General features: G+C 43.4%; 1 protein-coding gene across 1 annotated transcript in view; it reads left to right on the top strand.

The window, feature by feature from the left end:
* PLPBP (pyridoxal phosphate binding protein) overlaps positions 1-12,307 on the top strand; it is a 23,350-nt gene extending 11,043 nt beyond the window's left edge. The window contains exons 5-8 of the mRNA XM_017849365.1: positions 4,469-4,603; positions 7,364-7,506; positions 8,284-8,382; positions 10,535-12,307. Coding sequence (XP_017704854.1) covers positions 4,469-4,603; positions 7,364-7,506; positions 8,284-8,382; positions 10,535-10,666 — 509 coding nt within the window. The 3' untranslated portion in view covers positions 10,667-12,307. The remainder of the gene's footprint in view (positions 1-4,468; positions 4,604-7,363; positions 7,507-8,283; positions 8,383-10,534) is intronic.
* Positions 12,308-13,812: the final 1,505 nt, after the last annotated feature.

The following is a 13,812-nucleotide window of genomic DNA, read 5'->3' as shown; positions in this document are numbered from 1 at the left end:
AAAAAAAAAAAAAAAAAAAAAAAGTATTAGGATAAAATACAGGAAAATACTTTTATTTTCTTGGGCTTTTCTAAGCAAGACATAAAATCTGGAAACCATAAAAAAACAACTAGGCCAGGTGCAGTGGCTCATGCCTGTAAATCTAGCACTTCGGGAGGCCAAGGCAGGCAGATCACTTTAGCCCAAGAGTTTAAGACCAGCCTGGGCAACGTGGCAAAACCCTGTCTCTACTAAAAATACAAAAAATTAGCTGGGCGTGGTGGTGTGTGACTGTAGTCCCAGCTACCTGGGAGGCTGAGGTAGGAGGATCACCTGAGCCAAGAGGTTAAGCCTGCAGTGAGCTGTGATTGTGCCACTGCAGTCCAGCCTGGGTGACAGAGGAGACCCTATCTAATAATAATAATAATAATAATAATAAATTCAAAAGGAAGAACTAGCAGATTTGATCACACAAAAAGTAAAGCTTTCTGCATGTCAAAGCAGAAGGGAGGCACAGAGTGGGAGAAAATAATATTTTGAAGTGGGAAGAGGTTAATATCCAGAATACATAAAGAGCTACAAATCTTTTGTTTAATCTATAGGAAAAAAAAAAATAGGCAAAACTGAGGCAGTTTACAAGTGGTAAAATACAAAAGGCCAGTAATCAAATGAAAAATATTCATCCTCAAACAGAGAAATACAAAATCACTAAAGACTGCTAAGATCCAGTGATTTGAGGGAGTAAGTAAATGAGTACTTCTTCATCTTACCAGGAGATTCTAAAACTGTAGAGTCTTGGAAAAACCTAAAGATTCCACCAAAAAACTATTATAACTGAAAAACAAATTCAGTAACATTGCAGGATACAAAATAAATATACAAAAATCAGTAGCATTTCTGTATGCCAACAGTGAATGATCTGGAAAAGAAATCAAAAAAGTAGCCGGGCGCGGTGGCTCACGCCTGTAATCCCAGCACTTTGGGAGGCCGAGGTGGGTGGATCATGAGGTCAGGAGATTGAGACCATCCTGGCTAACACTGTGAAACCCCGTCTCTACTAAAAATACAAAAAATTAGCCAGGCGGGGTGGCGGGCGCCTGTAATCCCAGCTACTCGAGAGACTGAGGCAGGAGAATGGCATGAACCTGGGAGGCGGAGCTTGCAGTGAGCCAAGATCACGCCACTGCACTCCAGCCTGGGCGACAGAGCGAGACTCCGTCTCAAAAAAAAAAAAAAATTAACAAAAAAAAAGAAATCAAGAAAGTAATCCCATTTACAGTGGCTACAAATGAAATACCTAAGAATAAACTTAACCAAAGAAGTGAAAGATTTCTACAATGAAATCTATAAAACATTGATGCAAGAATTTGAAGAGGACATGAAAAAATGGAAAGATATTCCATGTTTATGAATTGGAAAAATCACTATTGTCAAAATGACCTTATTACCCAAAGCAGTCTGCAGATTCAGTGCAGTCCCTATCAGAATACCAGTGATATTCTTCACAGAAATAGAAAAGCATAATCCTGAAATTTATATGGAACCACAAAAGACCCATAATAGCCAAAGCCATCCTGAGCAAAAAGAACAGAACTGGAGGAATCACATTACCTGACTTCAGATTATACTGCAGAGCTATAGTAACCAAAACAGTATGATACTGGCATAAAAACAGACACATAGACCAGTGAAACAGAATAGAGAACTCAAAAATAAATTTGTACATCTACAGAGAACTTATTTTTAACACAGGTGCCAAGAACATACACTGGGGAAAGGACAATCTCTTCAATAAATGCTGCTGGGAAAACTGGATATCCATATGAAGAAGAATAAAACTAGACTCCTTGGCCGGGCACGGTGGCTCAAGCCTGTAATCCCAGCACTTTGGGAGGCCGAGACGGGCAGATCACGAGGTCAGGAGATCGAGACCATCCTGGCTAACACGGTGAAACCCCGTCTCTACTAAAATACAAAACTAGCCGGGCGAGGTGGCGGGCGCCTGTAGTCCCAGCTACTCGGGAGGCTGAGGCAGGAGAATGGCGTAAACCCGGGAGGCGGAGCTCGCAGTGAGCTGAGATCTGGCCACTGCACTCCAGTCCGGGCGACAGAGCGAGACTCCGCCTCAAAAAAAAAAAAAAAAAAAAAAAAAAAAAAACAAAAAACTAGACTCCTATCTTTCACCATGTACAAAAATCAAATCAAAATGGATTAAAGACTTAAATCTAAATCTAAGACCTGAAACTACTAAAAGAAAACATTGGGGAAACTCTCCAAGACATTAGTCTGGACAAATTTGTTTTGTTTTGTTTTGTTTTTTGAGACAGGCTCTCACTCTGCACCCAGGCTGGAATGCAGTGGCATGATCTCGGCTCTCTGCAACCTCTGCCTCATGGGTTCAAGCAATTCTCCTGCCTCAGCTTCCCAAGTAGCTAGGATTACAGGTGTGCCCCACCATGCTGACTAATTTTTGTGTTTTTAGTAGAGACGGGGTTTCACCATGTTGGCCAGGCTGGTCTTGAACTCCTGACGTCAGGTGATCCGCCCGCCTAAGCCTCCCAAGGTGCTGAGATCACAGGTGTGAGCCACTGCACCGGACCATGTTGGAAATATGTAAAGGTGATGGGAGGAGGGAGGGAGGAAGGAGCCAGCAGGCGTAGAAGGGGCAGGAAAGCCTAACAGAACTGTTGTTTTAGTGCTATTTTCCTTTCTGGATGATCCATTATACTCACTCAACCTCACCACTCAATTCATTTCCATAAAGGCTTCTTGAGGCCAGATGCAGTGACTCACACCAGTAATCCCAACACTTTAGGAGGCCAAGGTGGGAGGATCACTTGAGGCCAAATATATATGTATATTTTCTTTCTTTCTATTTTAGTCTTTCTAGTCTTGCTCTGTCACCCAGGCTGGAGCGCAGTGGCATGATCCCGGCTTACTGCAACCTCTGCCTCCCAGGTTCAAGGAATTCTGCCTCAGCCTCAAGTAGCTGGGATTACAGGCATGTGCCACCATGCCTGGCTAATTTTTTTTGTATTTTTAATAGAGACAGGGTTTCACCGTGTTGGCCAAACAGATCTCAAACTCCTGGCCTCAAGTGATTCGACCACCTCGGCCTCCCTAAGTGCTGGGATTACAGGCGTGAGCCACAATGCCCAGCCACATTGGCTAATTTTTGTATTTTTTGGTAGAGACAGGGCTTCACTGTGTCAGGCTGGTCCCGAACTCCTGGCCTCAAGTGATTTGCCCTCCTCAGTCTCCCAAAGTGTGGGGATTACAGGTATGAGCCATCACACCCGACCTTGACAAAGATTTATTGAGTAAATACCCCAAAAGCACAGGCAACCAGCACAAAAATGGACAAATGGGATCACATCGCGTTAAAAAGCTCTTGCAGGCTGGGTGCAGTGACTCACGCCTGTAATCCCAGCACTTTGGGAGGCCAAGGCCAGCAGATCACGAGGTCAAGAGTTCAAGAACAGCCTGGCCAACATGGCAAAACCCCATCTCTACTAAAAATACAAAAATTAGCCAGGTGTGGTGGGCACCTGTAATCTCAGCTACTTGGGAGGCTGAGGCAGAAGAATCACTTGAACCCGGGAGGCAGAGGTTGCAGTGAGCCAAGATTGTGCCACTGCACTCTAGCCTGGGCAACACAGCAAGACTGTCTCAAAAAAAAAAAAAAAGAAAGAAAGAAAGAAAAAAAGCTCTTGCAGAGCAAAGGAAACAACAAAGTGAAGAGACAACTCAGAATGGGAGAAAATATTTGCAAACTACCCATCTGAAATACTTGTACATAGCACCAACTTCTATATCCAAGCTTTGTTTTTGTAATAAAAAATAAGAAACAATCTAATGTCCATTAACAAGAGGAATAGTTATGTAAACTGTGGTAATCTGTCCTGTGGATTGCTGCAGTTTTTTAGTAGAGATGGGGTTTCACCATGTTGGCCAGACTGGTCTCAAACTCCTGACCTCAGGTGATCCACCCGCCTGGGATTACAAGTGTGAGCCACTGTACCCGGCCAGTGTTGGGGTCATTGTGATGTCTTTGTTGGATAAGAATACCCTCATCCCAGAAAGTTGAAGAATGTGGTGATATGCTGGGGAAGCATCTTGGCTTCCACTGGTTATCCTTTCTTCGCTGTCATCCTGACCTGTTTCTCTCTGTTTGAACTAAGACATAGATCAAGCCTTTTACTAGGAATCTGTCCGTTACCAGCTTCTTGAAGCATACGGATATATATGCTGCCCGATCATGTACGTCAGTGTTTCCCTTATTTACCTTTGCTGATTAGCCAGGGATGGTCTGACATTTGAATTTGTATCTGGTAAAACTGTCACATTTGTCTTCTTAGAGGAACTGAGATTTAACTGTGTTTTTCTTTTCCTGGCATATTTTTTCCTCTAACAAGTCAGAGATTTGTTGCATGTTACTTGCTGCAATAGAGCAAATAAGGAATACTACCTTGCCTCTGTCTCATTACAGCTGTCCCCAATCTCTTCATGCTGGAAACAGTGGATTCTGTGAAGTTGGCAGACAAAGTGAACAGTTCCTGGCAGAAAAAAGGTTCTCCTGAAAGGTTAAAGGTTATGGTCCAGATTAACACCAGCGGAGAAGAGAGTAAGTGACCAGACCTGAATTGTAGATTTTTCTTCCCTTAGGATGGGTGAAGCTCAGGGAGAATGGGTGGCCCCAAGTGTCCGATGGATAAGGTTATGGAAACAAATCACAGGATCACAGGCCTCTAAGTAGGCTGTTTTATGTGTGATCTAGGTAGCATAATGACATGCAAACCAGTCTGTATATCATTCTTTACTACATCATGGTTCATTATATCTTAATTTTAGGGGAAGAAGAATGGATGGGGAATCAAGAAGGGGATTGTGACTTTGTTTTGTATTTTGTTTTTTTCTGATTTTTTTTTTGAGATGGGGTCTCGCTCTGTCGCCCAGGCTGGAGTGCAATGGTGTGATCTCGGCTTACTGCAACGTCTGCCTCCCAGGTTGAAGCAATTCTCCCACCTCAGCCTTCCAAGTAGCTGGGACTACAGGCATACGCCACCACACCTGGCTAATTTTTGTATTTGTAGTAGAGACTGGGTTTTCACCACATTGGCCAGACTGCTCTCGAACTCATGACCTCTCAAGTGATCCACCTGTCTCGGCCTCCCAAAGTGCTGGGATTACAGGCATGAGCCACTGTACTAGGCCTTTTTTTTTTTTTTTTTTTTTTTTTTTTGAGATGGAACCTCACTCTGTTGCTCAGACTGGAGTGCAGTGGCGCAATCTCAGCTCACTGCAACCTCCACCTCCTGGGTTCAAGCAGTTCCCCTGCCTCAGCCTCCCGAGTAGCTGGGATTACAGGCAGATGCTACCACCACACCCAGCTAATATTTGTATTTTTAGTAGAGATGGAGTTTCACCATATTGGCCAGGCTGGTCTTGAACTCCTGACCTCAGGTGATCCACCCACCTCAGCCTCCCAAAGTGCTGAGGTTAAAGACATCAGCCACTGCACCCGGCCTGGAATTGTGACTTTCATCTGAAAATCCCCAAAGGTCACCATCACTCCTGCAAGGAGTATTTTAAATTTTTAAGACCTAAGAGTATATAAATACTCTTAGATCTTAAAAAAATTACTTAATGTTGCATTGGGAAAGAATGGAAGATAATTACTGTGAGTGGGCCGGGTGCGGTGGCTAACACCTGTAATCCCAGCACTTGGGAAGGCTGAAGCAGGTGGATCACCTGAGGTCAGAAATTCGAGACCAGCCCAGCCAACGTGGTGAAACTTCATCTCTACTATACATACAAAAATTAGCCAGGCACGGTGGCGTGCGCCCATAGTCCCAGCTGCTTGGGATGCTGAGGCAAGAGGATCCCTTGAACCCAGGAGGTGAAGATTGCAATGATCTGAGATCACGCCACTGTACTCCAGCCTGGGTGACAGAATGAGACTCCATCTCAAAAAAAAAAAATTACTGTGAGCACCAGTCAATGAATATCTTTATGGGGCTTGGATTAACAGTGTAACATAGTGTGAATAGAAGCATGGACTTTGAAATCAGACAGACCTTGGGTTTGAGCTACACTACTTTCCAGTATTGTAACCTTGGATAAGTTACCCAATTTCTCTGTACCTCAGTTTCCTTTTCTGGCAGTGATATCATGATAATGCTTACTTCAGAGGGTGTGGTTAGGATTGAATATGATAATCCAGGCAACGCTGTTAGCACAGAGCCCTACACATGTTGTTACTATTCGTTAAGAATAAATGTATACAGATCAGGTATTCGATTGCAGCCATCAAAGCACCAGTATTCACCAAATCTTAGTATGCAGGAACACAGTAGAGGCATCTGTTTTCTAGATAATGTCCTAGAGTCAGACTGCCTGGGTTTAAATCCCAATTATCAATAGAAATCCGAAATCAACTATAGATCAGGTATTTATTGTATCATTTCTTGATAATTAGCTATAATATGCCCTAAAGACTGAAGTAAATGTTACTGGCATCTCCACCTAATAAATGGGAGCAAGACAATATCAATAGCTCTTTTCTTTTTTGAGACGGAGTCTTACTCTGTCAGCCAGGCTGGAGTACGGTGGCACAATCTCGGCTCACTGCAAGCTCCGCCTCCCAGGTTTACACCATTCTCCTGCCTCAGCCTCCTGAGTAGCTGGGACTACAGGCACCCGCCACCACACCTGGCTAATTTTTTTTTTTTTTTTTTAGTAGAAACGGGGTTTCACCACATTAGCCAGAATGGTCTTGATCTCCTGACGTCGTGATCAGCCCACCTCGGCCTCCCAAAGTGCTGGGATTACAGGCGTGAGCCACCGCACCCAGCCTCAATAGCTCTTATAACTGTGTAACAAATAATTGCTTGCCGCAGATTTCTCCTCCAGTTGTTAATTAGAAAGTTCAGTTAAACTTTGCAAATATATAGCCAAAAATGTTTAACATGTACTTTATTTTAAATTTTTTGCAACTCCATTAAATTAATAAAACTATAAAAATTCTTGATTTAGAAAAGTAATTCTCAGGTTGCATTTGCATTTTGGCAATGCAAATCTTCCTGGTATCCCAAAAAAGCAAGGTTTTTTCTTTTCCATGTCTCCTAGCTGTTTTCAGCTGAAATCTTGAGATGGAGGAAAGAGAATCCAACTGATAGCTCTTCTTGAGAAATTTAGAACCTGACCAGAAGCAGAGCAACATAGAAAACCCCAAGTATAAAGTTACTCTTTAGGACTTGAGGCTCTTTCAAGAGGTTCTCTTGTTGGGGGTCACCTCTTCTGTCATAAGGAAGGGAGGAAAATGGAGCCTTCCTCTGGCCATTTACCCTTGCAGTATACCTGTTTTCCGTCTCTTTTCGTGAAGGTAAACATGGCCTCCCACCTTCAGAGACCATAGCCGTCGTGGAGCACATAAATGCCAAGTGTCCTAGCCTGGAGTTTGTGGGGCTGATGACCATAGGAAGCTTTGGGCATGATCTTAGTCAAGGACCAAATCCAGACTTCCAGGTACTGGGGGGTCGGGGAGATTGCTCATGTGCTGAAGAAGCAGGGGGCTGGAGTGCTATTGCAGGGCTGGCTGCAGTGGGGACTGCAGAGACATCCCAGACACTGCCTGTCCGAGTGTTCTAGCCCTCTTCTGAACTCTTCTCAGAAGGAAAAGGGAAGAACAGGTTCCCAAAGCCCTGCAAACCTTTCTCAACTCAACTTGAATTTGGCTAAAACATAGTCTTTAGACAATATAAGCTTTCTTCCTCTCCAGTGGACTAATAGTTTCCTCAAAAGTGGGATAGTTTGCAAAAATCCCTTTCAGTAACTTCTGGCAATTTTGACAGGCCTTGAAATCATAAGGAATACATAACTGGCCGGGCGCGGTGGCTCACACCTGTAATCCCAGCACTTTGGGAGGCCGAGGCGGGCGGATCACGAGATCAGGAGATTGAGGTCATCCTGGCCAACATGGTGAAACCCCATCTCTACTGAAAAAAAAAAAAAAAAAAAATACAAAAAATTAGCCAGGCATGTTGGCGGGCGCCTGTAGTCCCAGCTACTCGGGAGGCTGAGGCAGGAGAATGGCATGAAACCGGAATGCAGAGCTTGCAGTAAGCCAAGATCACGCCACTGTACTCCAGCCTGGGAGACAGAGCAAGACTCTGTCTCAAAAAATAAAAAAAATAAAAAATAAAAAAGGAATACATAACTGTTGTCAGAGAAGTCCAGATTCAGCCACTTTTGGGCATCATTAGAGAAGGCAGGAGTAAAATAGGTGTTGTCTCTTTCTGTCAGCTGTTACTGGCCCTCCGGGAGGAGCTGTGTAAAAAGCTGAACATCCCTGCTGACCAGGTTGAGCTGAGCATGGGCATGTCCGTGGATTTCCAGCACGCGGTAAGTGTCCAGCCAGTGCCCTGTCTGCCTCGAGGGGTGGGAGTAGGGTGTCTGAGAGGCTGACACAAGAGCAGATCTTTGCTGTAGAAGCCTTGGAAATGCCTTGAGATGGCAATAGGGTACCCAGTCTCAGGGTCTCAGCTATTCCAGCATCTCCCATTCCCCATGCCCTTTCTTTTTTGAAAAGAGCTAGGTGCACGCCTGTAATCCCTGCACTGTGGGAGGTGGAGCCGGGTGGATCACAAGGTCAGGAGTTCGAGACAAGCCTGACCAACATGGTGAAACCCCCTCTCTACTAAAACTACAAAAATTAGCTGGACATGGTGACGCACACCTGTAATCCAAGCTACTCGGGAGACTGAGGCAGGAGAATTGCTTGAACCCGGGAGGCGGAGATTGCAGTGAGCCAAGGTCACACCACTGCACTCCAGGCTGGCTGACAGAGCGAGACTCCATCTCAAAAAAAATAAAAAATAAAATAAAAGTAAAAGAAATGTATAGAAATTATAGCCTGACATCTGAACTTTTAAAACAAAATATAATTCCATAAGTGTAATCTAAAGGAAATAAAAAATTAAATATAATTCCATAAATTATAAACATAATTCCATAAGTGTAGTCTAAAGGAAAATAAGAAATTAAGCTATAATTTTTGGAAAGACATATCATTACATATTAATTATAAACATAATTCCATAAGTGTAGTCTAAAGGAAAATAAGAAATTAAGCTATAATTTTTGGAAAGACATATCATTACATATTAATTATAAACATAATTCCATAAGTGTAGTCTAAAGGAAAATAAGAAATTAAGCTATAATTTTTGGAAAGACATATCATTACATATTAATTATAAACATAATTCCATAAGTGTAGTCTAAAGGAAAATAAGAAATTAAGCTATAATTTTTGGAAAGACATATCATTACATATTAATTATAAACATAATTCCATAAGTGTAGTCTAAAGGAAAATAAGAAATTAAGCTATAATTTTTGGAAAGACATATCATTACATATTAATTATAAACATAATTCCATAAGTGTAGTCTAAAGGAAAATAAGAAATTAAGCTATAATTTTTGGAAAGACATATCATTACATATTAATTATAAACATAATTCCATAAGTGTAGTCTAAAGGAAAATAAGAAATTAAGCTATAATTTTTGGAAAGACATATCATTACATAAGTGCGTGGGCCTGGCTGTATCACAGCAAATCACAATGAAGCAGCCTAAGGCTTCATTTTTTTTTTTTTTTTTTTGGAAACTGAGTCTTGCTCTATTGTCCAGGCTAGAGTGCAGTGGCACGATCTCAGCCCACTGCAACTTCCACCTCCCAGGTTCAAGCGATTCTCCTGCCTCAGCCTCTGAAGTAGCTGGGATTGCAGGTGCCTGCTACCATGCCCGGCTAATTTTTGTATTTTTAGTTGAGACGGGGTTTCACCATGTTGGCCAGGCTGGTCTCGAACTCCTGACCTCAGGTAACCCACCCACCTCGGCCTCCCAAAGAGATGGGATTACAGGCATGAACCACTGCACCCATCCAAGGCTTACTCTGAAGTGTAGATTCACCAACAATCTTATGTGTACATCAACAGCTGTAAATATCAACTGATACAAGTGCGCTAGATTGGCAATGCAAATACATGATTTTCTGAAATAGCAAATAACTTGATAAAGTTTCAAAAATCAAAATATAAACTTGCATTCCTGGAAAATTGTATTTCTTAAAACAGTGCAAAAATACATTGCATTGGTAAGTAAAATGGAATTTGATCAGATAATTATAAGGATTTTTTTTTCATCTACTGACCGTGGCACATTGGAAAGGTGGGTGTGCTGTGCTATGCGGCTGCATCCCACACTGGACGTCTAATGTCCTTGACCTGCACCTAGCTGAGTGCCAGCCACACTCCCCAACCACTGGAAATCTAGAGAAACCCAACTTGTTTCCTATATACGCCCTCAGAGGTCAAATCTCTGGGGAGAACCATCACCCCCCCCCCCCCCCCCCCCGAAGCCATCTTCGGCTGTGTTATTATTCTTCATAGATGGCTCTTGAGAGCCAGAATGGGAGCACAGCTTCAGCACTGGCTCCATTTTATTATTTTAAACCTGATCCTCGATACCTTCTCTTCTTTCCTACAGATTGAAGTAGGATCTACAAATGTCCGAATAGGAAGCACCATTTTTGGAGAGCGGGATTACTCAAAGAAACCCGCCCCGGAGAAGTGCGCAGCAGACGTGAAGGCCCCGCTGGAGGTGGCACAGGAGCACTGAGCCAGGGAATACTGAGAGCACTAACTATGCACTAACCTAGATTTTCATTTCGATATTCCCTGTGTCCCAGCACAGTCCTGCTCTCCTATGACCTGTGGAGAGCACTAATGATCACGTGTGTTGATGGAAACCATCTGTGCTTAGTCTCTGACATAGGAAGCTTGTCTCAAGCAGTGACTTTGGATTGAGTTTGAGAAATTCAAACATTTCTGCAGAACAGATACCAAATCAATAGCTAGGAATCGTGTTCAATATTGAATTCTGCCCAGGAGCATGAACTGATCCATGAATGCCTTTTCCAGGTTAAAATTTGGTCACTGATGCCTCTAATCGTGGAATTCAGAGGGATTCCCCTTTTTCATCTCATTTTAATAGGAAATTCCTTATGGTTAACTACTCCCTACAAACTCCTACTACATTGTCTAGATTGCTGCTCTGGAATAAGGTGATTTCTGCCCCCAGATTCTTCCCTAGCCGATAGATATGGGAAGATATTCCCAACTGTGGAATGGCAGTACAGGCAACTTCAGGAAATGGCTCGGGTTAATTCTCAAAACACAAATTGTTGCTGGCCAGGCACGGTGACTCATGCCTGTAATCCCAGCAATTTGGGAGGCAGAGGCGGAAGGATCGCCTGAGCCTAGGAGTTCAAGACCAGCCTCAGCAACATCAGGAGACCCCATTTCTACAAAAAATTTAAAAATTAACTGGGCATGGTGGCTGAGGTGGAAGAATCACTTGAGCCCAGAAGTTTGAGGCTGCAGTGAGGTATGATTGCACCACTGTACTCCTACCTAAAAAAATAAAATCTCCCAATAGTCCATCAAGGCTTTGAACCCTTGGGGAGTTCTTCATAGATGCTGTCACATTTCTTAAAGCAACCTTTTAATATGCAGAGAATCCCCCCCCCCCCCTTTTTTAGAGACAGCCTGTCTCTTAAAAAAAAAAATTAATTTGGTAGTGAGAGCTTGTGTCACTGCCAGTCTGTGGTATCCCTGAAATCAAGGGATAACATAAGCAGGACTTGGTCCTTTCTGACATCATCCTGAAGAGACAGGACTTTTTGATTTTTTCCTCTGGGACCTACAGTAATGGGAGTTTAATGATTATCTCCTCCACTATAATCTCTTTGGGATGATTTTTTAAATCAAAAACCAGTGAATCTCATTACTCCTAAGAAACGAAAGATTCCTTCAAAGCCTGTTCAGGCACATGGTTTCAACAAAGCCTGACTTTGACGTTCCTTGTCCTGAGGAGCACTTTCCAGGCACAGTTACAGCTTCCCCGCTGTATTTACAAGCCAGAATTGTGCAACTCTTCTGGATCATTTAATAAAGTAACAAGATCTTAAACCCAAAACACCATTCTCCAATAGTCATGACAGATGGCTTCAGTATGGCTTGTTTTTTATTTTCCAGATGGCTTTTTCTCTTATTTTTTCAAGCCCCAGTCTGATATTACAAGTAACTTTCAAACATGATGCTGCTGCCGAATGTACTTTTGTAAACCTAAAAATTGATTCCTGTATTATTTCAGTGAGAGCTACAGTGTGATATTTCAGAGTCTATTAAATAAAAATGTGAGTTTGAATTATACCATCTGTGCCAATTACAAAGCAATTAAAAGATTTATTTTTTATGATCTGGTGTAGTGAGTGAATGTAACAGGAGGGGGCATTGGAACCCACAGGAAGCAGCTGTGCTGGTGCCTTGGCATCGTGCCTGCTGGGCTTTGGAGGAGGGCTTCCCCACAGTCACAGATGCAGCCAATGCTACACCGTGGGTGAGAGGGATTCTAAACTTCTAAGGGCAGGAAAAAAGACATTTCAGGAATTACAGAAATAGACATTACCCCTTGCTGCAAGAGACTTTTGAATTGCCTCTAGATGGCGACATTGGCTAACCGGAGGGACAAGCACTGGCTCTCCACTGTCAGCAATTTACCCTGAGAGGGACTCCTGGTTTACTCAGTCTCGTGGAGGCCAAAGAGGACATGACTCAAGTGATAGGGTGACTTGCAGAGCCTCAGGGGTTCAATACCAGCCAGCCTGGGCAACATGGTGAAATCCTGTCTGTACCAAAAATACCTTCCCCCAAAATTAGCTGGGCATGGTGGCGCATGCCTGTGGTCCCAGCTACTCTGGGGGCTGAGGTGGGAGGATCAGTTGAGCCTGGGAGGCAGAAGTCACAGTAAGCTGAGATCGCACCACTGCACTCCAGCCTGGGCGACAAGGTGAGACCCCATCTCAAAAAAAAAAAAAAAAAAAAAAAAAAAAAGGTGAATAAGGAGGAAAGCCAGGGAAGGCTCAATCAGATCTACATAAGGGAAAGACACCAAAGTGTGTCCAGAGTGTCCCCAGCAAGATGGGATCTTTTGCAGAGAGAAAATTGAGCCAGGTTGTGAGTTTGTCTTTCGTTAACACATGATGGGTGGCAGGTTGGGTTTCTTCCAGATTTTCATGAAAGCCAGTTCCTGGAGTTTGGACGGCTTGCTCTCCTGGATTGGACCCACCTGTGCAGCCTTGCAGTCTCTGAGGGCGCCGGGCCCTTGTCTGCCCTGAAGCCAGCCTCAGAAGGCTTGAGATGCCACAAAACCTCCCAACAGTCCATCAAGGCTTTGATTTCTTGGGGAGCTCCTCACAGAATCTATCACAGTTCTCAAAGCAACCTCTTAATACTCAAACGGTACCCCCCTCCCTCTTGTTTAACATTGATGGCGTATGCAGCACTATTCTCTATATTCTCTCATTTCACCATCACAACAGCCGGTAGACTTGTATAGGCTGATAGGCAATGTCCCTTTGTGGACGGGGAACTGGGGCCCAGAGAAGGTTCCGTGTTCTCCTTGTCTGAGGTCAGAGTGAGTTGGTGGCCGGACAAGAAATAAACTCAGGACTTGACTTTCTGGCCCAGAACATGGTCACTACTCCACACTGGTATCTTCTATCTCTACCTTTAATAATTGATGTGGCATATTCTTAGATGTGCAGCTTTCTTTTAAATGAGCCTTATTACTATAAAATAAGTGTGTGTTTCTATTCCAGTGAAACAGTTGAGAATTGATGCATCTTAATGCAGAACAAACTTTGAAACCACAGCCAGTGGGGGTGAGAAGGAAGGAGAGCATTAAACCCAGCCATGAGTGGG

This window comes from Rhinopithecus bieti, unplaced genomic scaffold (assembly GCF_001698545.2).
Source record: "Rhinopithecus bieti isolate Rb0 unplaced genomic scaffold, ASM169854v2 scaffold_32047, whole genome shotgun sequence".
In the NCBI taxonomy this organism is placed as follows: domain Eukaryota; kingdom Metazoa; phylum Chordata; class Mammalia; order Primates; family Cercopithecidae; genus Rhinopithecus; species Rhinopithecus bieti.
This window is presented reverse-complemented; position numbering and strand designations above follow the sequence as displayed.